This window comes from Amblyomma maculatum, chromosome 7, assembly GCF_055883805.1.
Source record: "Amblyomma maculatum isolate TAMU_Amacu chromosome 7, ASM5588380v1, whole genome shotgun sequence".
Taxonomy (NCBI): domain Eukaryota; kingdom Metazoa; phylum Arthropoda; class Arachnida; order Ixodida; family Ixodidae; genus Amblyomma; species Amblyomma maculatum.
Genome location: NC_139350.1, coordinates 85,722,673 through 85,750,627, shown reverse-complemented (window position 1 = coordinate 85,750,627; position 27,955 = coordinate 85,722,673). Strand labels below are relative to the sequence as shown.

The window sequence follows — 27,955 nt, the reverse complement described above, 5'->3', positions numbered from 1 at the left end:
ATGCTATTCAAGCGGCGGTAATCAACGCAGAAGCGAAGTGTGTCATCTTTCTTCTTCACTAAAACGACTAGTGCCGCCTAGGTGCTCTTCGATGGCTGGATTACGTCATCACGCAGCATTTCCTCAACTTGATCGCGTATGGCCTGGCATTCTCGCGGCGATACACGAAAGGGGCTTTGGCGCAGATGTCGGGCGTGTTCGTCCATTATAATGCGGTGCTTGGCCAGTGGTGTTTGTCGTACCTTCGATGATGACGAGAAGCACTCCCCGTAGCTTCGAAGAAGACTGAGAATCTGGTCTTTCCTTTTGTGGGTCAATGCCGGGTTGATGTCAAATGTGGGCTGACGGAATCGGTCCGGTGCGTCTTCCAGCATTTGGTCGTGGAGAGTGAATACATCTTTGAGGTCCGCTAATTCGTCGAGAAAAGCGATCGTCGTGCCCTTGTTGAGATGCCGGTACTCTTTGGTAAAGTTTGTTACCAGCACCTGAGCTTGACCTCTCCGGAATTTCGCGATGCCTCTTGCGATGCCGACACCTCGTTCTAAGAGCAATTGGATATTTCCTTCGACGGTGCCTTCAGCGGTTTCGATGTTTGTGCTAGCTACGCAGACTGCGACGCTTGATCGGGGCGGCACGGTCAATTCTCCATCGAGGACGTTTAGAGCGATGTGTTGCGTCCACGTCGTAGCAGGAATGGCTTTGTCTGCAGAGAGCTTGATGAGCTTGGACCGCAGGTCGATGATAGCCCTATGTTCAATTGAAAGTCCATGCCTGAAATCACATCGCGGGAGCACTGCTGCAAGACCACAAAGCTGGGGGGCTAGGTACGCCCATTTACGGTTATTCTTGCAGTACATCGTCCCGATGGAGTAATCAGGTTACCACCTGCGGTGCGAATCAGCGGGCCGTCCCAAGCGGTTGTAACTTTCCTGAGGTGGGAGGCTAACGGTCCACTGATGACCGAATAGTCAGCTCCGGTGTCTACTAGGGCAGTGACTCTGCGACCGTCGACATAAACTTGAAGGTCACTTGTTCGCGTCCTCGCATTGCACATGGGCCTTGGTGTTCGATCTCGGCTCCGTCGTTTCTTCAGGTCATGGCCGGGACATACCGTTCTTACTTCGTTGGGCGGCGGTGTCAGCTTGCACTCTGGTCGTGTTGTCATTGATGTCGTCGTGTGGAGCGGTAATGAAATGACTGTGTCGTCGTTAGTGGTCGTCGGCGGCGGAGGATGTTCGTCTTTTCGTCGTTGAGCAACCTCACCTCCAAAGGTTGCTCTATTTAGTTTCCCTTGCGCAGACTTGGAGACCTTCCGCGCACACTTTCATCGTAGTTACGGCCTGGCGACTCAAAGCGGGTCCTGTACGGCGATGGAGACCTGAACCGACGGCTTGGTGGCACAATCTCACCGCTACACAGATAGTTGTCGATTTCTTGCGGTCGTTCACATGGGCGTTGTCGTGGAGCGTCGACTGCAAATCCGCGGAGACCGATTCGTCGGTACGGGCAGTGGCGCAGAATGTGGCCGGCCTCACCGCAGTGGAAGCATAATGGCCGGTTGTTTGCTGTCCTCCAGGCATCGCACTTCCAGGGGTTTGGGGGTCGTTGGTAGGATTGGCGGGCGGGGGCCAAGGGGCGGTTTTCAGGAGCAGGACGGTAGCGGCGAGGGCTCGGAAAGTCATCACGTCGGGGCGCAGGGCGACGTAATGCAGCAGCGTAGTTCATCGCTGTTGCCTCTTGTGCTCGAACAGTCGCAGCCGTCGCTTGAGGAACGCCCAGCGCGTGCTGGACTTCTTCACGGACGACGTCCGCAAGCGTCGCCACCTGGGGTTGTTGCAAGGATGACATCAATCGGCGGAGCTCCTCTCGCACGATCTCCCGAATGAGGTCCCGAAGGTTCTCTCTGCTTGCAGATGCGCTGGGGTTTTTTCTTGAGTAGTCCGGCTGACGTGGTCGCTCTTAGTGGCGCATCCGGGTGTCCAACGTCCTCTCGATGGCAGACGCTTCCGTTTCAAATTCCGCCAGGGGTTTTGGCGGATTTCGGACAAGGCTTGCAAAAAGCGATTCTTTAACGCCTCGCATTAAAAATTTGACTCTCTCATCTTCGGTCATGTTAGGGTCGGCGCGGCGAAAGAGGCGCTTCATCTCCTCAACGTACGCCAGGACAGACTCGTTAGGAAGTTGAAGTCTTGACTGAAGGAGGGTCTGGGCTCTTTCCTTTCGGACGACGTTCGAAAAGGCAGTCAAAAACGCTTCCTTGAAAATCTCCGAATCCTTCACAGCTGACTCATGATTTTCAAACCAAACTCGGGCATGTCCTTGAAGAACAAAGCAGACTTGCCTGAGTTTCGCGGCGTCGTTCCAGCCGTTGAATTCTGTCACACGGTCGAAAAGGTCCATCCAGTCCTCTGCATCTACGTCCGGTCGTCCATAGAAGCAAGGGGGCTCACGGGGTTGAACGAAAACAACCGGTGCTGTAGTCTGGGCCATTGTCAGCGTTGATGCCTTCCGAGATCAAATGGGGTCCGTCAGCAGACCGTGTTCAGGTTGGAGCCCTTGAAGCCGGCGACTGGTTCGGTGGCCTGTTGGCTGTTCCTCCAGGGTAACAGGAAGAAGGCTGGGGTCTTCGCTTGAAGGATCAAAGGCAGCACCTCCACCAGATGTCACGTGGTGGTGACCAGGGTCGACGGCACTAATGAGGAGTCGGTGATTGCACTGAAGAAACTCTTTATTGGGCTGACTTGCGCCCGCAAAAGAATAAGCAACTCGGCGGCGGCGATAGCAACAAACGTGCTCGTCGATCGTCGAACAAAGAATGCCCGTCACCCTCGTCATCGCTCAATTTAAGGGCTGCTCAGAACAATCTAGATGACGTCGCAAACTGCTCCAAGTACACCCTGGAACATTGTGGAAACCTACGCAAGTGATCGCAATGTTCAAGACAGATCTCGGCGCATCTTTCGCGACAAAGGAATGGTAACGCGTCGTATCGCGACAACGAGCATGAACAAACACGGGATACAGAATTGATACGCGTGCCAGAATCACAGTGATAAGGCCGCATGTCGGAGGCTGTTAAAAAAGCAACAAATACAGTTTTGAAGGTTTCGCGGCAATATTGTCTTCTCTTTTTTCCTTTCTGTAAGAGCCAGCCTGAAATGACGGTAACTTTTTCTACATAAATCAAATGATCGGAGCGAAAACGTCGTACAGCCTAAAAATAACAGTACCCGCGCCTGTTCCGCAATGTTTGTTCGTTGTGCTGCTTGTGTCTGTGTTTTGAAGAAAACGTAACTGCAAATTTATAGAAGTGATAGAGACGAACTGTTCTGGACCGCAATAGAGAAGTTAAAAAGGTATAGTCGCATGCGCTGTAATCATCCGGCATGACGGCTGTCAAATCCTTTGTAAATACCGGGGTGGGAGAGGGCGGTTAGACAACCAGAGACCCAGCGATTTTAAACCCTGTCTTCAAGAGCAAAATATAGAACAGCCGCATTTTACAGGTACTCACCTATTTGGCTGAAACGTAGAGCCTAACGAAGATAGTTTACCTCAAATTGAAGACAACGCAGCGAGATACGAAATGAAAAATGGCGGGTGCAATGTTAAGGGATAGCAAACGTGTGGATTAAGGAACAAACCTGAGCGATGACGATGTAAAAATCAAGAAGAATTTGGCGTATGTTGGGGATGGTAACTAATGGTCGGTTAAGTGAAAGACTGAGGGTGGAATAATATAACAATTCTATTTATCAGAAAACTATTCCATATCATCCCCTATCTGCCAGAGGTCGGCCAAAATTTGAATATGTGTAAATGAGCTTGCGTTCCAGAAAGACCCGCGACGTCAGAAGAGAGTATATAGAAGGTGACGTCAAAATGAATAATTATGATCATGAGATGCGCTTTTTCGTTGAAATCCTTTCAAGCAAACCCGTCGATATGGGATAAAAATGGCGGTGCAATTCTTCGCGGTGGCTCTTGCTAGATGGCAACGGCCGCGACTATACCGAGACATGATCGACATGCGGTCGAATTGTAGAGACACCGCTTTTGAGAGAGGAAACTGCATTGGTTGTGTGGAGAACTTGGTGAATACATCAACGGCACAATCGGTGGAGCGGTAGATGTGCTTTTTTAATTTCTTTCCGCGTGGGAGCTTAGCGCTTTGCAGCGAGGGATACGCAACCTTCACTGTGTGCCCGAGTCCGGCATGTCGAGGAAGCAAATCTGGGGTGTTACGCTGCTTAGGTACAGTTCCCAAACAGGCCGGAAAGAAAATATATTCGAAAGAAGGTTATCTTCCGCAGCACTCTTTGCGTCATGTACCTCAACAAAGGGAGAATTTTCGTGTCGAAAGGTTATTAAGCCATAATCACAGTGCTTTAAATGTTACGTTCTTGTATCGAATCTAGAAGCGCTCATGACTTTGCTTAAAGATTGGCGTTTCTAGGCAATACTTAACCGAAGTTATCGTGAAAAAAGGAACCGCGACATCAGACTGGACAAAGGAAAAGAATTGCGCAGGACCAACACTTGTTGACTTGTTCATTGTCCAGGCTGAAGGCGTGATTCCTTTTCCCCCCAACAATATCGCACTAACAGGTCCAAAACTTTACTGAGCGTAAAGCACGGTATGCTACGCTGACAAACAAATTTTCTGCCTCGAATCTGACTACCAGGCTCTGCACGTGGTGCCTTGGTCTATCGATATCGAACTTGCATACCTCTCGCAGTTTGCAAGGTTATTCGATGACGAGAGACGCCCAAACAACATTAATCGCACTCGACTGCGGCAACAGAACAGCGCAAATATGAAAAGCCTTGGATCCGGATGCAACAGGCTTGGTTGTATTGCCTAGAAGAAACCGGATTGTATTCGGAACGCGCTGCTGTCAGCTGTTTAATTAAAAGCACGTAAAGAGGGACGAGCTTCGGGAGCAGCCGCAACGCGAGCGCACGACGGGAGATCGAGTTGTTGGCACAAAAGCGTAGGACGGACGCTTCTGAGAGCTCTCTCTCTTCGTTACAAGAAACAACTTTGCAACTTGGTGGGGCGTGCCGAGTCTACCCTTCTACCATCCTAGAGCTCCGTAGCCACACACCATCGCACCTACTATGACAGCTGAAGTGAGCCAGTTCAGTTCAGTTCAGGCGTTCAGTCGTGTCCGACTCTTCGTGACCCTATGGACCATGTCACGCCACGCTTTCCGGTCTCTCACTATCTTCTTAACATCACATAGCTTCATCTGCAATGCCTCGAGAATGCCATCTAACCATCGCGTTCGCTGCCTACCCCTTCTCCGGCGACCCTCAACCTTTCCCAACATCAAATCTTTCTCCAGCGACTCCTCTCTTTTTATCAGATGACCAAAGTAGCTGAGCTTTAACTTTAGAATTTGACCCTCCAATGAGCAGTCAGGGTTTATGGTCGACAATATCGACTGATTTGATCTTCTGGCAGTCCAAGGAACTCTTAAGAGTCTTCGCCAGCACCACAATTCAAACGCGTCAATTCTTCGGCGGTCAGCCTTTTTCACAGTCCAACTCTCGCATCCATACATCACAACTGGAAAGACCATAGCACGGGTTATACGGATCTTGGTTGGCAGACTATTGTCTCTGCTCTTTACTAGGTGGTCAAGGCTAACCATTGCTCTCTTTCCCAGAAGCAGACGTCTCCTAATTTCATGGCTGCAGTCTCCTTCCGAGGTAATCTTGGCGCCCAAGAACAGAAAATCTGTCACAGCTTCCACTTTTTGTCCATTGATGCTCCAGGACTTGATAGGGCAAGACGCCATGATCTTCGTCTTTTTAATGTTCAGTTTATGCCCAAACTTCTCACTCTCTTCTTGTACGCGCATCAGAAGTCTCTTGAGTTCCACTTCACTTTCTGCCATTAAAGTGGTATCATCCGCATATCTAAGGTTGTTGATACGTTTTCCAGCAATCTTCACTCCAGCTGAAGACTCGTCCAGACCGGCCTTCCTCATGATGCACTCTGCATATAGGTTAAATAGGCAGGGCGACAGTATGCAGCCTTGCTTCACCCCTTTCTCAATCGGAAACCAATCAGTAAGACCATGCCCAGTTCTGACTGTGGCCTCTTGCCCTTCATAAAGGTTCCTGAGGAGACAGATGAGGTGAATTGGAACTCCCATCTCTAGGAGAGCTTGCCACAATCTGCTGTGATCTACGCAGTCAAACGCTTTCGCATAATCAATAAAGCAGAAGTAAATGGGTTTCTGGAACTCTCTTGCTTTTTCCATGATCCAGCGAAGGTTGGCAATTTGGTCTCTAGTTCCTCTGCCCTTGCGAAACCCAGCTTACACGTCCGGAAGCTCCCGATCCACATACTGCTGCAGCCTACCTTGCAGGATTTTTAACATCACCTTGCTAGCATGCGAAATAAGCGCGATCGTGCGGTAGTTGGAACAATCTATGGCACTGCCTTTCTTTGGAATGGGGATGTAAACTGACCTCCTCCAATCCTGTGGCCACTGCAGGGTTGTCCAAATCTTTTGACATAATGTATGCAGTGTGTTAACAGCGTCGTGGTTGAGGTTTTGAAGCAACTCAGCTGGAATACCATCAATTCCGCTAGCTTTGTTCTTAGCAAGGCTGGCTAAGGCCCATTCAACTTCACTCTTCAGGATGCCCGGCTCGAGATCAGTAATCACAACCGTCCTATGTTGGGTTTGCACATCCGGGTCCTTCTTGTACAGTTCTTCTGTGTATTCCTGCCACCTCTTCTTTATCTCGGAGGCTTCAGTGAGGTCCTTGCCTCGTTTGTCCTTTATCACGCCCAGCTTAGCACAGAAGCTTCCTTTGATATCTTTGATTGTCTTATACAGAGCTCTTGTGTTCCTTAATTGGCTGTTGTCCTCAACTGCTTGACACTGTATGTTCAGGAAGGCATTCTTATCTCTCCTTGCTATTTTCTGAAAATCCGCATTGAGAACCTTGTATCTTTCTCTTTCCCCCATACCTTTTGCCATCCTCCTTTCCTCAGCTATTTGCAAAGCCTCTTCAGATAACCAGTTTGCTTTTTTGCATTTCTTTTGCTTTGGAACTACCTTAGTAGCAACTTCTTGTATTATATCACGAACATCAGTCCACATCTCTTCGGGCTCTTTGTCTTCTAGATCTAATTCTTGAAATCGATTCCTCACTTCCACAGCATATTCTAATGGAATCTGATCCAGATCATACCTGAAAGGCCTTCTAGTTTTCTGCGTTTTCCTCAATCGAAGCTTAATTTTGGCAACAAGAAGCTGATGATCGGTACCACAATTGGCCCCAGGCCTTGTTTTTACTGCTTGTATAGCGTTTCTCCATCTCTGCCGGCAAATAATATAATCGATCTGATTCCTGTACAGACCGTCCGGTGAAATCCATGTGTACAGGCGCCTCTTGTGCTGTTGAAAATGAGTATTCGCTATGGTCAGGTTGTTTTCTTGACAGAACTCTACTAGCCTCTGCCCAGCTTCATTTGGCTCACCAAGACTGAACTTGCCTGTAATTCCGGATATTTCTTCACTCACGACCTTAGCATTCCAGTCTCCTATGAGAAAAACGACGTCTGATGATGGGGTGCGGTCTAAAAGGCATTGTAGGTCCGCATAAAATCTCTCAACGTCAGCTTCTTCAGCAGCAGTGGTCGGTGCATAGACTTGGATAACTGTTATGTTGAAAGGCTGACCTTGGATCCGAAGTGAAATCATTGGGTCGTTTTTGGGGTTGTACCCTAGCACTGCTTTGCCCATTCTTCTGTTTACTATGAGAGCGACCCCATTCCTTCTCTTGGATTCGTGCCCACAATAAAAGACATAATGGTCGCCGGAGTTAAATTCTCCCATTCCGGTCCACTTGAGCTCGCTGATACCCAAGATATCAATTTTCAATCTGTCCATTTCTCGCTTGACGATATACAGTTTACCTTGCGTCATAGATCTTACATTCCATGTTGCTATGTGATATATCTCCTTGCAACATCGGACTTTCCGGTCGCTTCCCGACACATCCACAACTGAGCGTCCTTTTGGCTTTAGCCCAGCCGCTTCATTCGTCCTGGAGCTACTAGGAATCGCCCTTTGTTCATCCCCAGTAACATGTGGGACGCCTTCCAACCTGGGGGGCTCATCTTCCGGCGCCATATCGATAATGGTATTGTAACTGGCCATAGGGTTTTCTTGGCAGGAAATACTGGAGTGGGTTGCCATTACCTTCTCCAGTGAATCACATTTTGTCAGAACTCTCTGCCGTGACCTGTCTATCTTGGGTGGCCCTACACAGCAGAGCTCACGACTTCATCGAGTTTCGCAAGCCCCTCCGCCACGACAAGGCAGTGATCCATGAAGGGGTGAAGTGAGCCAGCCATCTGCTTTTTCGCCTCCCCCCGTCGTTTTCTCAGGCGTGTTCCGATAGCGAGAACTGGCCATTTTCAGCGGGACTGACGATCACGATGTCGATGATTGGCTTGGCTCCTACGAGCGGGTAAGCTGCCACAACCGTTGGTACGAAGCCACGAAGCTGACGAACGTCGTATTCTACCTCACTGACGTTGCCAGCTTGTGGTACCGCAACCACGAAGCAGAGTTTACCACCTGGTCTGCCTATAGGCGGGCGTTGTCTGATGTCTGCGACCACCCTGCTGTCCGAAAGCTGCGGGCTGATCATCGCCTTCTAACTAGAATCCAGCTCCATGGCTAACACTTCACCACCTATATAGATGTTGTCAGCCTGTAAACCCGCCTGTGTATACGCGTCCACGAAGGAAACGAATCTCATCCGCCACATTTTAAAAGGCACCGCGTCAGACGCATTCCAGATGTTTTTCGCTCGCAACCCCAACACCGTTGCCGAGATCTTCACGTTTTCCAGACCTATGATGAGCTCCGCAAAAAGCGCGTTCCAGCACAGTCAACATCCCTACAACCGGATTAACTTTCCAGCTTGGCTGTGTCGGCACCCAGCAGCTAGCTGCTTGACCAGATCAAGAACTTTGTGCGCGAGAAAGTGGCACGATAGCTGACTCTTTTTCATAGCGTTCAGGCCAGTTCACCTAACTTGGCCCCAGCCCTTAGGGCTGTGATCCGTGATCAAGTAGATGAGGTGCTACCAACCGTTCTTCAGCAGGCTCCATTCGGTGCGCCCGCCACGTAGTCGACGTGCTCAGACGCCCCCGCGAAGACTCGGATATCTCGTTCAGCCCTCCACCGCCGCCAGCAGCTTTCAATTCTCCTCGGCCGACCCCTCTTCGTTCGAATCCTTGGCGTACTCGGGACAATCTACCAATTTGTTACGAGTGTGGTGTCCCTGGACACATTAGGCGTTACTGTCGTCACCGCGTCGTGCCGTCTGCGGATTACTCACGACTTTACGCCTTACGCGCCTACTGAACTCACGACACGTCCCTCCTCTTCTATCGAGATTTATTCCGCTGCCGACCGACGCTCGGATTATGCAATCCCCGATGAAATGAAAGCCATAAATAAAACAGGGTCCATAACAGAAACCCACATATACAACGACTCCTTAGCTACCGTGAAACAACAGAAACGATTAACAAAGGCACTACGTTTAACACAGGAGACCCATGCCCTTAATAACGAAACAAAAATTCCAGATACACTGTACCCAGGATAATGCTGAGAACGCTGAGCAAAAAAAGGTTGACAACCTCACACATCAAATTCCAAACACTAATACATCACCCACCAAGCTACCTTTTGATGCCCGTTCTGTAGTCCCCATCCTAGCATCCTCTCTGCGGAAAAGTACACGTGCCCTCATCCCGCCGTGCACTTACCCTTTTCCTAATAACTTCTCTAGACTGGAAGAGGTATCCTTTAGAAGGATAAGGGTTGAGGTGGCCCATATCCCGTCGGTAAAGTGTCGATGGGACTCCCAAGACATAGGACCGACCACTTGCCCGAAATGTTCCACGAAATGTGACACAAGGTTGGTGTCACCACCTGCTGTGGACGTGTGCAGGTACAAGGGCGTTGAGGTCCCGGATTGTTCAGAAAGTAGGGCTGTCGGTGACGGCGGAGGAGGATTTCCCCAAGTGACTAATGGACACCTCAAAGAGCAAAAGTCTTCTTCCGTTTCAGGCAGAAAACGGTTTCCATCACTTTCCATATTATGCCTTATGGCAAGTTAGCGAAATAAAAAAAAAAGTTGACGACATGCTGCCCATTTGAGGTCAGACATCTAGACGCTCTTTCACGATGACCCACAGTACGCTCATGCTGGCGCCTTTAAAACATGCTCGCGGCTTCGCCTTCGCTATTATTAGCGGGGTATGTACAACTACGTTCGCAAGTACTTTCGCTCGTGCGCCGACTGCCAACGTCGCAAATCTGGCCCTCAGATCTCAGTCGCCCAACGCACCCTCTTAATTGCCAATGAAGGTCTTTCGACCGCATTGGGATCGACCTTTATAGACTACTTCTTTATGCTGCTAATGACAACCTTTGGGTTATCGTTGCCATTGATCAACTGACTAGATACGCTGAAACCGCTACTCTCCCTGAGGCTACGGCGTTCCATGTTGCATCTTTCATCTTGCACCACTTCATTCTGCACTATGGTGCACTCCGCAAACTCTTGAGTGACAAAGGGCGTGCCCTTCTTTCAGCGCGAGTGGAATCTTTATCGCAAAGATGTAACATCACCCACCGGGCTACAACGGCATACCATCCACAAACGAATGGTTTCAGAGAAAGGTTTAGTCACTTCGGGCAACGTGCAGGCCATTTCGAATGAGAAGGCCTCCTACCATCCGTAATGTATGCTTGCAACACCGCCACACAGACCACGACAAATTTCTCGCTGTATTTTCTGCTCTACGGCCGCGAACCTTCCTCTCTGCGTTACACGATTCTCCCGTATCAGCCAGAGGCATCCGAATGCACTACAGTCTCAGAGTCTTGCAAGCAGGCTGAGGAATGCCGTCGGCTCACTTAGTGTCTGACATCTGGAGGGCAAGGACGCCTAAAATCACGCTTTGACTCTACCCACACTCCTGGCATCTTCCAACCTGGGTCTGTCTTCTGGCTTCGCGTTCCATCTACGACTCCAGGTCTCTCCTCTAAACTTCTGCCAAAAATATCATGGCCCCTATAGCATCCTCGAGCGCACTTCCCCGGTCAACTGAATCGTGGAACCCTTGAAGTCACCCACTGATCTCCGCCGACGTACCCGAGAAACTGTTGATGTCTGCCGCCTGAAGCCATACTATGACCCGTGTGTATTATTATCGCCATGAGCCGCCAGGATGGCTCGTCTTTTTGCCGGAGGTAATTGTAAAGAGGAAGATGAGCTCCGGGAGCAGCCGCACCGCGAGCGCATGGCGCGAGATAGAGGTTTTGCGCAAAAGCCTAGGATGGTCGCTTCTTCGAGGTCTCTCTCGGATCCCCTTCGTTACAAGATACCCCGTTACAATGCGAGCTGGCTAGTTGGTTAGATGAGTCTGAAGCTTCTGGCGCTGCATTGTCCACCGTCGGTTTGAACGTCTTGTTGTAATCTTTTGTGTTTCTGTGCGTGTGCGTGTGTGTGCGTGTGCGTGTATGTGTGCGCGTGTGTGTGCGTGTGTGTGTGTGTGCGTTTGCGCGTGCGTGTGTGTGATGGACAATGCAGTGCCAGAAGTCTCAGGTTCGAAAGGGACGCGCTCGCGTTGACAGGCGAGTACGATAAGAGTGCATGATAGCTCTTTTCTTCACGCCAAAGCTAAGCCAGATGTCACGAACTTTACAAGTTCTTGGATATCGGGGGTGCAAGGCGACAATGGTCCGCCATGCGAAACGACACCACTCATTTGCTTTTATGATTTCCAAGGGTACAATGGAATGCGAGCGCATGCGACATTCGGAAATTTGTGTACTTTTCTTTATTCAGTGAGAGAAGGCTTCGTCCACACTGGGGAACGTACGAGCAGGACGCGAGATTTGGCATCCTGATCACTTTCGTTGCACTTGTCAACCTATTGCACTTTTTGTTGTCAAGCTTGGTTTCTGGAGATGGGTTAAGTACTGAAAAAGTTGAAGGGGAAGATGTACATAGCCCTAAACCAACTGTCGGAATGTTTTTGGCGATTGGACGTCACCAAAATGAGGGCTGGATCTTTGGAGCTTCAAACCAAGCCGGAGAGACCAGTCCGTCGTTCTGGGCTAGGTTTAGATGCTCTGCATCTTCGGCTAGGCCGAGGACGGATGATAAATATCATCAAGCCAGTTCCATCTTGTATCTCTGCTGTGACTACCATAAACATATTTTGTACCAATCTTCAGTTCTCATAACCTTCGATAGACAAGCCTTCGCTTGACCATCTCAGCCTCTGGAGCAAGGACTCTCCACAAAATCGCGTACCTTTGTCTGATGGCTCATCCCATTGCATTTAATAAGTCTCTACATCGGACCATCACTGATGCAGTAAAAGTGGCAGCAGATACACAACGCATGGTGGCTGGAAAAGGTACACGTTAAAGCTAGAAAGTAAGGTGCACCGTTGCACTTGGGTCACTTTAGTAACCTTAAAAGACCACCCGTGTCATAATATATAGAAGTCAGACCGGCCTGCACGAGGCATGGCAACGGTGGCTGGCGACAATCGAAGCATCCGCTTGAGAACGCCGACCGCCGTGACTCTATGATCAAAGCATTCGACGACTGATTCGAGAAAGCGTAGTCAATCCAGCCGTTCGGCTAGCGCTTAAACAGTGGCGAAAAAGTAAGGACGCCCTTCTGGTGTGCTATGTCTGTTCATGTTAAAAACCCCCAGCTGGTCGAAACGTGCCAAACCCTCGACTACGGTGTCCCTTCACTGTTTGGCTTTGAGGATTCTGAAGACAACCTGTAATAGTTTCTGCATGTGAAATCACGTTCCAGTATTTACATACTATTTTATTTGTATTCTGGCAACATTACTGTGTGAACCCTAGCAGGTGCTTCTTTATTTTACTATGTAGGTTGGCGCAACCACGCATAACGTTCGCCTACAATATCTATTGCTAACAGATTCGTGTATTCGTGTATGCTATCTTGGATATGTAATTTTTGTCCCCCTTTCTTAATGCCCTTCTGGGCCCTGTAAGGAACCTTGAATAGTCTGCTTTCGCTATGAGATGCATCACTCAATTCATGCTAGCAATTAAGCATTTCTTCATTTGACGTGCATTACAAAATTGTTTAGGGTGACGCCCTTGGTGAAAGCCGTTCTCCCAAACTAGGAAATTTTTCTGGATTTTTCTGTGTCTTGGATATGTAATTTTGTCCCCCTTTCTCAATGCCCTTCTGGGCCCTGTAAGGAACCTTGAATAGTCTGCTTTCGCGATGAGATGCATCACTCAATTCATGCTATCAATTAAGCATTTCTTCATTTGATGTGCATTACAAAATTGTTTAGGGTGACGCCCTTGGTGAAAGCCGTTCTCCCAAACTAGGAAATTTTTCTGTTTATTTTCTATACAGTCCTGCTGCGAAAATGTGAATTGTTGAAATACTTTATTAGCAGATAGACTCCAGAAGAAGCCTTAATCACATATGTTTTCCTTTTGGGAATGAGTCGGTGTACATCACGTTTTTAAGGGTGCTGACCGCTGCGCATTTCAAATAAAATTAAAATGACTTACCCTTAAAAACGTAATAACAATGTGTCCAACGCTGTTTGAACTGCTTAAATACCGGCCTATGTAAGCTGTGCCGGTCCTGTCTAATCGCTTTGAAAAATCATCAATACCAGGGTGAAGATAATAAATAATATTAATATTATAATAATACTTATATAAGCATGATGTAATCAGCGACAGACAGTTCGGATTTCAGGAAACGAAATCCACACAATCAGCTTTGCGCACAATAAAGATGGAGATGGTTAGAATTTTCGAAAAAAGGCTCTTCACGGTTAGTAATCGTTGACTTGAAGAAAGCTTTTGATTCTCTATGTCACGATGTAATGACGGATAAGTTAAAAAGGTACAAGATCCGCAGCATTCCCCTAAAATTATTAACACGCAATTTATCCAACCGTTGCCACTATGTTAGTCTGCATGAATATACGTCTCCCCTCCTTGCATTTAAAAATGGAGGATCTCAAGGATCGCTTCTCGGACCTTTGTTGCTCATAACATGAATAAACGACTTATAATCTATTCGTGAAACCCCAAATAAAATTATGCAGATAACACTAACCTCTTTTTCTCCAGCCACTCACTTTCCAGAAATGAACGCGCTGCCCACAGCTATTTGTCGAACCTGGCTGATTGGTGAAACATGAATAAGCTGACTTTGAATGTTCACAAAACAAAATAAACACTGTTCACAACAATAAATAAGCCTAGGAATATTGGCCTTGAGGTTTCATTCGATGGCAAAATAATAGCTCAAATTAATGCACAGAAACTCATGGGGGTGTGGTTCGAAGAAATATTACAAAAACAGCCTCGTTGCTGACCTTAGCCAAAGAGTTGGCCACTTTTTTAATACATACTGTCTGGTTGTTCCGTGATGCGTAGTATCCTGTATTACTCCGTGTTCTATTCCAAGCTTTCTTAATCCGCCTTAATCTGGGGAACTACATCGAGCCAAAATTAAAACACACTGATAATCCTGCAGAAAAAAGTGCTAAATTAAGTGAATTCGAGGGCTGTCACCGACCACTAAGTGATTGCGATCAATGCCACTGGGTTTTGGAAAGTTGAAATGTTAAACGCTAATCAGTTATTATTACAAATAACATCTCATTATTAAATAAAATTTTAAAACGCCCATACCTAGAATGTCGCTATCCACTACACACTCCGTAACAAAAACTCCGACCGCGGAAAATTAGAGCAAGTTATGCACGACAGCACACAAAATATCAAGTACCTGCCATTTTAAATTAAGTAAGATAATTAGTAGACATCAGTGTGAATATCCTAAGAAACCAATTATAGCCATTTTGATTACAAATAAAATTCACTATTGCTTGCCTTCAGAATTTTGTGTTTGAATCTGCCTTTTATCTGTATCTTGTTATATATAAATATTGTCGCGCACTTCCCGCGGTCCTTATTGAAGGAGGATGAGGTTTGGCGGAATAAGCAGAAGAGGAAGCTGGGTCCATCCGCTGTGGTGTGCTAATCTCCAGCGCATCCTAACATATGTGTAAATAAACGTCGTAACAATGTATATATTATGTTTTTGTAGATTGTGATAATCATATTAGTCATTATTTTACGACTGCATGTTATGTATTACTGGTTTGTCTTTTTTGCTGATGCCATTGATGTACTGCGTTGCAACCACTTTTAATAACTTTGCTGGAAGCTGTCAATGTTAGCAAAATTGTTTTGTGTGTATATGTGGAATCGCTGTTGTGCCAACCAGTACAACGGCCATCTTCAGGCGTTCCACCTCTTGCTCGTGCTTCTATTCCGTTTTCAGAAAGAACCAATAACTGAAATCAAGCTTACAGTTCCTGCACAACCGTGCATAAAGTGTAAATTAGGCACTTTTAAAGTGACAACTCCTGCTGTCTTGTAGAGTAACCAACTACACAGGAAAGCGTGCTTCCGCTCTATGAAATTCGAATACGAGCCGCATCGGGACCCCCTTGAATTCAGTCTGCTGGATGCTCTGGTAGGTGAGAAGGCACTACGAACCAAGGGACCTCCGTTTAGCGAGTGGCATGTAAAGGTCCTTCCCAGGCAACGTGGATTCAGAAATAACGGAGAAACTGGTAAATTGTGTCGAGCACGACCAAGCTGTAACAGGAGGGAAGGAGACGTGGAAAAGAGCGCGTTGCAAAGTTCTCTATACCCCAAGTGCGGTCCTAAGGAAGGTAATGTGGTGTTCGCGTGGAATGCTGGAAGTGGTATCTTGTATGTAGATATAGGGTCAGATGATTTGGTGGCCGATTCTAAATGACGTGCAGCTTTTCTTGTTATGGCTGATTATTCATTATGAGGTTTTTTTGAGGGAGCGTTCTGGAGAAACGTTTCAGCGCTCGGAAACACGATACCAATGGGGTCAAATTCCATAATCTACCATGTTAGCAGTGTGCTGGCCGTGACTGCCAGGACAAAAAGGACAGTAAAAGTATGCATCCCGAATTGCGAGTAACTTGCACTGAGTTCAGCGCCAAGGTTTTAAAAGCGAAGACTATTGTTGTGTACTGACTGTCTACTTTATCATGATATGAGCCTTTTAAAGCCTATTATCCTTTTTCAACTCACAGAGAGGGCGCTAGCCACCACTGCGCGGAATCATTTACTCGTCAACGGATGGAATTCCACACGGATGATCGGACGATTGTACGTAACTTCTGCATGAAAACAAGGGGGTTGAGTGGAAGCACAGAGCAAGAACGAAAATTGGAATGCCTCCTAGGGACCGTGGAATAGCTTCATAGATGAGGTGGCTCCTCCTGCATTGAGAGTGCCGAGGCAATCCGGATGGAATTTACTTGTGAAGTCAGACACTGCTGACGGTAGGCGGCTCTTTTATAAATTTGAAGTACGCAGATCTATTTATATTTTCTTATAATTAACATGGCAACACCTAAAATGATGCGAAGGAAAGCCCTGTGCCTTATCTACACCTACACAAGCAATGTTTAGCGCAAAACTGCATCCAATAAAGTTTTGGTAAATATAACCTAATAATGGTGATAAAGATGTCGTCCAATGACATTGCATGAACCATACAAAGGGAGCCTCTCACAAGCATGAACCACTCATAAAAAAATTGGTTGGTTGCTATACGATATTCATTTTTCCACAAGAGGACTAGAATCACTCCCGCTCAGCCATCACAACCCAGGGAATTTTAAATATGTTTATAGAGCTGGCGGAGAGGGCTCTTTTAATTCTTCTCAATATAACACAGTTAATAACTTAAATACAGCTTTTCTCTCAGTACATATGTAATAAGCAAGTGCCGTGCTCAAAATTATACACGATTGCTTATTTCGCTCTTTCACATATTCTGCAACATTCTTTATAATCTTTACATTTTATTGCTGAAGCTTCAAAACGTATGCACTCAATTTATATTGGTGTCCTTTTTCTACACTGTAAGGTGCGAAAGCTAGCATTAGAATATTCTGAAATAAATATACAGAAACCTAGAAGACTTCTGATTATCGGCAGTATTACCGCAAGCTGCAGCTTTTTTTCAATAACCTTCGCGTTTCACTATCGTGAATGAAAACACCACTGAAGGATACTCGTGTTGCTATTGAAAAAATTAAAACTTTATAACTGAGAAGTTGGATTGGCTGGTTTGGGCGTCCTAAAGTGACTCAGGCTATGAGAGGCGCCGTAGGGGAGGACTCCGGAAATCTTGACCAACCGAGGTTCTTTAACATGCACTGACATCGCGCAGCACACGGGCGCCTGGGTTTTCGCCTGGACCGAAAAGCGGCCGCCGAGGCCGGGATTCAATCCCGCATCCTTGGGAACTGTAGTCGAGCGCCCTAACGACTGCACCACGCCGGCGGGTAAAACTATTAAGTGCGAGGCACCTTTCACCAGTAATCGTATGGTACAATGGTTCTCTCTTAAAGTGTCAGTAAATAACACAGGTGTTATTAGTTATCTTCGTTAGCAGACATGACACGCGTATTTATCATAGAAGAGAAATTATTTTTTCACGTAGGTTCCTCCAGTTGAAGTTGGTGGACGTTTACCTGCTCGCAGTTGCAGCTGGTCAGCAGTGTAGTACCGCAGCGGCTCTATGTTGTTTTCTCTGGGTGCGTGCAGGCAGTGTGCTGCTGTCAGGATCCACCTCCTGTCAATTATAGTCGCACCGCAAATGGCCTCGAACTGAAAGAAGCATTTGATATTTATTTTAAATTAGGTCACTCAGAATCGTATATTTTCGAATAAATCTCTTCTTTTTTGAGCTATCTCGCACGAATGGGCTCACTGCCGAACACCTTCATAAAAATTCCTTCTTTCATTTCATAACACCGTAAATGTAGATAATTATAAAATGTGTCGAACTTTCACTGTTATCTGACATGAAACTTTTATCCTGTAAATAATGACAAAAGTAAGTTCTGGCACTTTTCCATAAGGTAGACGGTGCCTGAATGAGACCGAAAAGGTGAGGGGCGTCCTCACAGGAATTGCCCACGATGGTTTTCACTTGGTTGTATGCAAGGCCTCCTCCAGTCTCGATGCCATCCTTGAAAAGTGCGCCTTTTTTAGCAGGTTACAAGCAGCCGCATTTCCCAACAGTTTTTGTGGCTACCGAACACAAAAGTGAACACAACAGTGACACTTGCCCGCAGGGAAGTTTGGCATCTTCTCAGGAGCCCATGAACCCTCACAACGTCATGAGTATGGTGACAAAAATGATCTACCGGGAACTGGAAGCCTTGGCACCTGTGACACCACTACCGACCGACACCACACTCCCCATGGCGTTGCTCATTCAGGCTGTAGTCAGGCATGAGTATGCCACCTTGCGCCTACCTTCCGCAGTGTGTGCCATTCGCAGCCAATGAATTCGACAAACACGTAGCCCTGTTTTCTGATCGTCCTACTACTACCCACAAGGTTACCGCACTCTGCAGGCGACCGACCGTTCTGCTTCAAATGTTCTCGTGTTGCCCATATTTCGCGACATTACCACCACTCATGGCATTCTCCTCCTAGCATCCACTTCGCTTTCATGTCCCTCCTGACTCGCCCCATATTCTAGTGCGATCTGTCCCGATACTTCTTACATGGTCCTCTGCGCTTTTCACGCTCCCAATCGCCGCACACCCGCCGCGCTCACTCACCGCAGTAGCCTCCCTTTTCAACTGCTGCCTCGTACGAACGCCCCAATATTCGCCCAGCCGGCCTTCTTCAGTCTATTGACGTTTTTTTTGAAACTTTTTACCGTGTCGGAATGGACCTCTTCGGACCATTCTGAGTCCACTTCCGCAAATCGATGCGTGCAGCTGCCACAGACTGCGCTACTCAATCGCGCGTGAACTTCCCACCAGTACTCCTACTGATGTCGCCGACTTTCTTTTCGCGAGCATATTTTTACACCATGGCGTACCCCATCAACTCCTTACAGACCATGACTGCTCCTTTCTAAAGTTGTTGAAGACCTCCTCCGTTCCTGCTCCACCAAACATCAGCTTGCCACCGCCCATCAACCCCTCAGTTTGACTCAGTTGAAACCTCGGCGGTCATGCAGGCATTGCGAAATCAGGGGGTAGACGAGCCGTACGTAAAAGTGCTGGAAGATATATATAGTGGCTGCATAGCAACCATAGTTCTGCATAAAGAAAGTAACAAAATTCCCATAAAGAAAGGTGTTAGGCAAGGAGACACAATCTCCCCAGTACTATCCACAGCTTGCTTAGAGGAAGTATTCAGAGACTTGGAATGGGAGCAGTTAGGGATAAGGAAAGATGGAGAATACCTCACTAATCTGCGATTTGCTGATGACATTGCCTTGGTAAGCAAATCAGGAGATGAACTGCAAATAATGATTGATGACCTAGACAGGAAAAGTAGAAAGGTAGGCTTGAAAATCAATATGCAGAAGACTAAGGTAATGTTCAACAGCCTCGGGAAGGAACAGCAGTTTAAGTTAGGTAGCGAAGCACTGGACGTAGTAGGCAAATATGTCTACTTAGGACAGATAGTAACAGCAGATCCGGACCATGAAAAGGAAATAACAAGAATAAGATTGGGATAGAGCGCATTTGGCAGGCACTCGCAGGTTATGACTAGCAGCTTACCGGTATCGCTCAAGAGGAAAGTATACAACAGTTTCATCTTACCTGTACTCACCTATGGGACTGAAACGTGGAGGCTAACCAAGAGAGTTCTACTTAAGTTGAGGACAACCCAGAGGGCTATGGAACGAAAAATGGTAGGGGTAACATTACGAGATAGGAAGCGTGCAGAGTGGGTCAGAGAAATAACTCAAGTTACCGACATTCCAGTGGAAATTAAGAAGAAGAAATGGACATGGGCAGGACATGTAGTGCGAAGAGAGGATAACCAATGGTCGCTTAAGGCAACAAACTGGATTACAATGGAAGGAAAGCTTAGCAGGGGGTGGCAGAAAGTTAGGTGGGCGGATGAGATTAAGAAGTTCGCAGGGGTCAGGTGGATGCAGTTAGCACAGAACCGGGTTAATTGGAGAAATATGGGAAAGGCCTTCGCTCTGCAGTGGGTATAGTCAGGATGATGATGATAATGATGATCACCGCCAAACGAATGGCCTGACCGAGTCCTAGCGCCTCAACCGCACTCTCACAGACAGGCTTGCTTTGTAGAGTCGTGAGTAAAAGTGGTATACAACACTCAGCCGGTGGCAGAGCTCTACAAACTGCATGCCAAATTTATTATCCACATGCATGTGTCGATGTCACTGTCCCTTACGCTGTCGTTTGATGGCATTTAGAGGCAGTTGTCCAGAACTCCGCCAACGGCTGAGTGTTGTACACAACTTTTGGTCACGACTGTACGTTTGACCGGACCACCGCGACAGGGATCTCGCTCTCCAGTACGTTACAATATTAGTCTTTCCTCCAAGACTGTGCCAATATTCTCCTTTCTATCTCTTGTACGGCCGCGACATACAAATGCCTCCCGACATGCTGCTTTATACATGTGCATTTTCTGCCTACGCCCGCGACGCAATTTTTGCTCGCACAGACCGCACCCGCTAAATAACCCGCTCCCGACTGCTCGCCTCGCAAGCCTCTAAGCAGGATGCTTGAAACTACCTTCACCACATGACTTCTTGTATGGTTCCTTTCGTTCCTGGGTTGCTCGCCTTGCTCGGGACACCCTCTCGTCTCATTGGATTCCCAGAAAAACCTCTCTCGTTTTACTTGCCCATACAGTGTACTCCGTCAGGTGTGCTCCCGCTATCTCGGAGTCTACATTGAGTTCTACCCCGTCTGATATCGCGCATGTATCACGCCTGAATCCTTGCATTGATCGTCTGCTGGAAGTGCCTAATCGACACTGGGACGGTGTTGTTTTGTGCTGGGGGGCTTATTACCGAACCATATCCTGTAGGAGCACTCGAGCAGATGACGCTCTGGCGCGTGGATGGATGGATGGAATATAGGAGCGTCCCCTTTGAAACGGGGTGGTAGCAGTAGCTATCATGCTCATTTTTCTCCCTATATCTTGATTATTGATTTAGATTGGTTAACTAAACCATAATTTTATTTATTAAATTTTTGTTTCTACATTAATAACATTATGTCACTTCTCTGCTTTTAAGCCACCAGTCTTCCATTCGTTTTTTTCTAGTTTCCACCGCCGGTTTATTCACCCGGCCACTGGTATCTCTAAACCCCAGAGCTTCAGGAACAGTGACTGCACCTGAATCAACTTCCGGATGGATACCATTACATTCGTGTATATGATGGTCAATTGTTTCTCTGGACCTGACCAAATCTCTTCTGGTGTTATTTTTAATATAATCGCTTCAGACACTGCTGCTAGAAATACTCCTTACACTTTATTTATTGTGGGCTTTTCGAATACAGTTTATTTTATGTACGAGCAGCAGTAAAAGCAACCCCCCGCTCTTAATGCTATTGACCGACGTACTTCGGGCAGTGGTAGTTGCGCTGCCCCCAAGCCTTACTAACAGGCCCGCTACTTTTCTGTGTACTTTTGGAGTGGCTATGATTACTCAGTTCATTCAGCGCTCGTGTCGTGGCTCTGCCTTCTTCTTTGCTCCCGTGTGTTCGCGCTAGGTTTCGAAAAATGAAGAACAAAATGCGATTTGTCAACAGCTGCGAAGCGAAACTGTAGGCCTACAGTTTGCAGAAGCAGCTACAATTCCCCCACCATGGCGATGCAGTCGCTAAGCCAGCCAATAAGCGAAGAGATGTTGAAAAGTGAAGGGAATAGAATCAATGCTTGATTTCAGAAAGTATACAAAGCGAAGCGCAAGAAGAAGATAACCTGTGAAACTCCGCTTTACCACCGTATTGCAAATTTAGCGAACATTTTCCAACTGTTTTAAACCACAGCATATCATGTTCGATATTTCATTCAGTATCTTAGGGCAACCAGCGATAGAGGGTACTGAATTTTAAAAGTAGGCATTTCGAGCTGTGGCTATGGCTTCGGCAGCATCATAGCAGTAGCGTATAAGAAAATTTAAAAATGGCGCTCATGTTAACTTGCTAGCTGATTATCTAATTTGTTATAAATAACTTCCTAATTTAGTTAAGCCTCTGAGTTAAGCGGCAACATTGCAGCCGACTGCTAGTAATAGTCATATCAGTGTTAGGATTTCCAAAAACATAATTTTGCTCGGCGCTGTGGATCGAAAACATTTGACTATCTTGCGCAAAAACACGCCCGCTATCCAAAAAAAGAAAACCAAGAAAACGCACTATAAGCTACGTCTCCGTGAGCCCGTAAATTGATGTCTCCACTACCGTGTGACCTCTGCTTTAGTATGGTGCTTGCCGCCGATCGCAGGGAACAGAGGTCGTATAATGGCACTGACGAAATGGCGTGGAAGGCGTTTCTGTAAACGCTTTCGTAGCGAAAGCTACACTGGGCCACGAACTTTTGATTTCGCTGTGGTGGTGTTCCGAGGAGGCACAGAATGATCTTGAGCCGTTGCCTAGCAACCAGCGTAGCTGCGGACGCCGGCGCTCGCTGCAGAGCCTCCGCCGCCGTTTGGTATGACGTCACATCACTTGCCTCATCGTTGCGCTCGCCTTCGCTTGCTTCGTCAGCTGTGTCGCATGTCTGGGAACTACTAGTTCTGATTTGCGACGCCATCACATGGTGACGTCATCGGCCGTGACTTCATGACCGGATGTGATACGATCATGACGTGAATCTGGCCATGCCTAATAAGCGGTCACATCCGGTCATGACGTCACGACTAGTGATGATGTCAACAGGCAGTTTACGCATATACGAAGCTGACCCTGCTAGGCATTCGATCCAGGCATCCGTGCGGCGCCTTTCATAATGCACTTCCTCGAACGCCGCTTCACAGAGCATTAGAAATAGACGCAGTACAACAGGCATCAGCGGCGTTTCAAATTGGTTGACAGCAAAGAAAAGGTGCAGTATTTGGCACAATTCTCCGCGGACTCCTTAAACAAGCTGTAACGAAAAGTAGGAAGGCGGCAGTGAAAACAGAGAGAAAGAGGTGCTGTACTGGAAGGCCTCGACCACTTCGCTACAGACGCTTTCACCTCATCGTACTTTAGTAGTCCAAAGTTCCCCTAAATGTTTTTTTCTATAGCTCGCGCATCTTTGATGCGAGAAACTCATCCCCAGCGAAGAGGGAATAGCGCTTTAGAAATTGTCGAAACTGATGTGGCTGTTACAAGCAGCTGGCCACAAATATGATAAAAACGAGATTCCTAATTGCCGGGGTCAGAAAGTTTATTATCAGATTTAGGTTAAATATCGCGCTCACTATTATCCCTTACATATTCACAGGTATTTTAAAATGCATAGTGGAATATTACTTTGTGGAAGCCGTCTTCATAACTCCCAAAACCTAGCTTTAAAAATGAATAGCCAGCTTCCCTGAAACACCTGGAAACTTAACAGAGAACCATGGTCATGCACATGGTTACACTTCGGCCGTGAGAGGAATAGTTTTGGACGGGCAATTACGAAAAACAACTTTGGCCTCAAGCAAACTACTGTATACTGTACTATAGTGTATATATTTCTTTTATTTTTACCTACCCTTTTCTTTCTCCCTATCACTCACCTCTTTGATTTCCTCTACCTTCTCCTTGCTATCCCTTTATTTCTGCCGCCCCAGTTCAGGTGCTTCAGATATAAGATAGCAGATACCGGGGCTGGCAAACATCTTTTCTTTCCTTTTGTACATACAATAAATAACCACTACAACAACAACAACATTCAAATGTTCCGGGTTGCTTTGTTTTTAAAGAACAAACCTGCTGCGCGAGCCCAATTTATACATGTTAACGTAGAAAGACGGGCTATTTGGTCTTGATAAGTAGAATGCAAATTTTCTCGGCGCAAAATTACAGACAGGAGGAAAAGAGGAGATAAACATGGGACGAACGCTGAAAAGCGTCTGTCCCTTGTCTGTCTTCTCATTTCGTCCTTTCGGTAATTTTGCGCGGAGAAAATATGCATTCTATCAAGTTATACAGAACTCTTACAAGAAAAATGAACAAAGCTCTGATCATGGGGGAAAGAGTTGATGCCTTTGGGTAGGCTTTCTTTTTGCTGTATAATAAACAGTGACAGAATTTCGTTTCTGCAACCGTACTTACTTTCTTTTTCTGTACATTTGTTGCGCGACAACATACCAGAGGACTACCATTTGCCGATGGTTGTAATTATTTTCTCAGAAAACTTCAAAGTAATTAAGTCATGTGCATGCTTAAAATTATTGGCAATAGTGAATAATTATATGACAGAAATATGTCGCATATAACTCGAATATTTTTATATAAATTGTATTTTCCTAAATTATTATGTTTCCTTTGTCCGGCTAGAAGCACTGAGCTCTGGTCCTGCTGTACGGGCAGGTATGGACGAAACAAATTGAAGTATCAGACGGAGCCTTTGCTTATGATTCGCATACACCCTGGTGGCATAACTAAACCTAGCCTCGCTTTGCTGAAAGACGTTTGAAGTTTGGCTACTATAATAATTATTACCTTAGTTATTCCATCTAGGCAACCGAGTTTGTCCCTGTTTATAATTTTTGAACTCTTGGACGTCGCGGTTTCTTTGTGAGAATGTATAATATCCTTCTAAGATGCCAGTATTCTCGAGTTCATAATCCTTACATAAGTGTCACTTATCTTTACCACAATCTTGCCACCATACTTGAAGAGATATGCATCATATTAATAGCTAGGCTGCTGTCAACTTCTTAAAAGCAGCCATACAGTTCAAGGAAGTATACAGTTCGCCGAAAACTGTATGCATATGCCCGGAAATATTCTGTTGTGCAGTGCTGTTTTTAAAGCTTGTTTTAGTCACCCCCACTGTGTGTTTTTTCCCTACTTCTCAAATACGTAATAAACGAATATGATAGCAAGCATTCGAAAACAAACATAAAAGCGCAATCACAGATCTGCTATGAACCTTAATATACTGCGGGCTCCCAAGGAATATACCCACACTTGCCTTCTTATTTCTTTGCTTGACCTGTATTTGGACCATCCATGGCCAAACTGTCCGGACTGTATCTCCTCCTAAAATTCTGGCGACGGCAGTAGAGTTTGTAGAGTCGTCAACATCAAATCCAGTTTTGGGATCGTGGGAGAAGCTAAGACCGCATTGACTGTAGTCTGCACAAAAAAAAAAAAAAAAGGTTTGATTGCGCAGCTCCAAGGCTCATTTAAAAGCGTTTTTTTTTATTATTATAATCTTTGGTGGCACATAATCATATTGGTGTCCTCCTTCGCTTTTGTTTGGGACATGAGCTAAATATTTTGCACTGCGGCACACCAGACGTTTCGGTTGCTTTCTGGCTACTTTTGCTAATTCTTTGTCTTAAACGTAATATCATAGCGCAAGCGGATGCAATTTTTCAGTTTACTTGTATGCTCCGCATGCTCCATTTTTTGGAGGGAGACTAAACACGAGAACCCGCTCCTCATTTTGTAACAGTATCGCATACATAATAATAGCGAAGTGGAGCAGCAGCTACGTAATATGATGCTTGGGTCTGTCATTACCGCTATATCACTTTGATGACTCTGGCGTTACGGTGTCATCTGTAATTGGACCGCCTAAATGACAAACCGCTGGTTCAGCATTTCGTGGCTAAACCATACTTCTGTGGGAGTTTGACAACCATTACGAGTCTTGAATGACTCCAAGGACTCTGGTATTAGCGAGTCCGTCTGAGCGGCAGATCCTTATGCGTGACATCAATGCCAGGGGACGTACAATCTCACAGTTATTTCCAGTGTATGGCCGCGAGCAATGTTACAGGACATTCAACGACTCACCTATAGTACCATTGGTGAGGATATCGGCGAGCCACTGAAGAGCGTCATAGTCACGCAGGACAAACACATTCTCTGGTTTCGTGGCCAACCTGTTCAACGCTCCGTCATCCCGCTGTCCCGTGATTCCGATGCTGTATATCTCCACCTGAGAGTCTTTCAAATTCTTTGCTTCAGTGTATGCGTCGCCACCGATGTTCGCCTTTCCTGTATTTTGAAAGATACCCATTTAGTGGTGATCCGTTTGCTCAAACATTTAAATTTCTTCAAATTAACAGACGCACCTACCAAACACTCTCTGGATTTATTACAAACACTTTATTGCTGATAAACTGCATTTGTTCGAGTGTTATTTCATTCGGCCCCGCTACACCAGATCAGTGGTTAGGAGGCTTAACTGCTAAACGCAATGATGCAACATCAAATCCCTGCCACAGCGGGTGTTTTTAAATGGAGGCGAAAAGCGAAGCACCCATGTACTGTACTATATCAGTCTATGGTAATAAATAATACGAGGCCGAATACCTTTGAAGCCCTACGCTACTCACAGCCTGAGAAGCCTTGGAACGTTAAAACCTATAAAGATGGCAACCTACTACTTTACCTTTAAATAAAATTCATGCCTATTGATGAACTTATCGCAGATGCATTAAAAGGCAAAACAACAATTGGGGAATCAAGACACATTCAATGAGGTGCCAGTGAGTAACGAATCACAGGAAATACAAGACTGTAGAAACAGGAAGCAAACACAGGATCACACATTGTGGAGCAAATGCAGAAGAGTGCAGCCGGAGGGAACGAGGAGTGCTGGCCTTCGTTCAGCATAATTGTTGTTTTTTTTTTCAGTAAAAAAGGAGCGGCTTTTTACCTACTGTATGCCGTGCATGCGGAATTACTCATGACACTTAAAACGTTGCTTTGATAAGAAGAAGGAAATGCCGCCTATTTTACATTTCTTTTATCCAGGAAGTGAATTGCAACGCGACTAGCATATGATTTCAAGAAAAAAACGTGAGACTGAAATTTTGGTCTCCACATTTACAGTGTCTGTTACCTAACCACTGTTTAAAGCTTGAGCCCGCGCATAGATACGCCACCAAGCGGAAGCAAGGAGAATTTTGCAGCCTACTTAATTCTACTAACAATGCCACATGTCACGACTGCCATTCGGCGTCTGGGAGCCTTTCACAACCTGTTATGATTCTGCACGCTCGTTCTTTATCCTTGAAAATCATCACAAGACTAATTCTTGCCAATTACAGCGCCAACAACGTATATATATATATATATATATATATATATATATATATATATATATATATATATATATACATATATAGACAGGGATTGCTTGTTACTAATGGGCCAGAGTTAAAATCAAACAGGATGTCACACAACTTTCCCGATTATCTATTTTATTACAACAGTTTCGGACGGTGGACCGCCCCTCTTCAAGGTAGAATTGAGAAATTCTACCTTGAAGAGGGGCGGTCCACCGTCCGAAACTGTTGTAATAAAATAGATAATCGGGAAAGTTCTGTTACATCCTGTTATATATATATATATATATATATATATATATATATATATATATATATATATATATATATATATATATATATATATATATCCCCTACGTTTGCCTTGGACGCGTAGACTGTTGGCCCCTTTCAATTTTACGTGTGAGGCCCGGTATCTACGGTGCACTGCCAGGCCGCATATATCATCATTCCGGCTTAGTTCAGCATACAGTGGGCGATGCAAGCGAGGTGTATAGGGCAGCACCAGTTTCCACGAATCCTTACACCCGTTTTAGCCTGCGCAAGCAGAGCCTAGAGTCTGTGGGGAAAAAGGCTTAACGTCGTTCGAATCAACTTCTACTGTTCGCATTTTCTTTCTTCTGTTCCATAAGAATACACTGGTGTTTGTACACATGTGAAAGTGTTTAACTTGAATTTTGGCCTTTGAATTGACATGCCGAGTAAGAGAAATGCTAACCGC

At 46.1% G+C, this 27,955-nt stretch overlaps 1 protein-coding gene across 1 annotated transcript in view; it reads right to left on the bottom strand.

The window, feature by feature from the left end:
• Positions 1 to 27,955, bottom strand: part of LOC146183861 (complement factor B-like) — a 202,918-nt gene that overhangs the window by 55,678 nt on the left and 119,285 nt on the right. The window contains exons 13-15 of the mRNA XM_084609203.1: positions 25,955 to 26,158; positions 25,125 to 25,288; positions 17,678 to 17,813 (exon numbers count right to left, since the gene is read on the bottom strand). Coding sequence (XP_084465329.1) covers positions 17,678 to 17,813; positions 25,125 to 25,288; positions 25,955 to 26,158 — 504 coding nt within the window. The remainder of the gene's footprint in view (positions 1 to 17,677; positions 17,814 to 25,124; positions 25,289 to 25,954; positions 26,159 to 27,955) is intronic.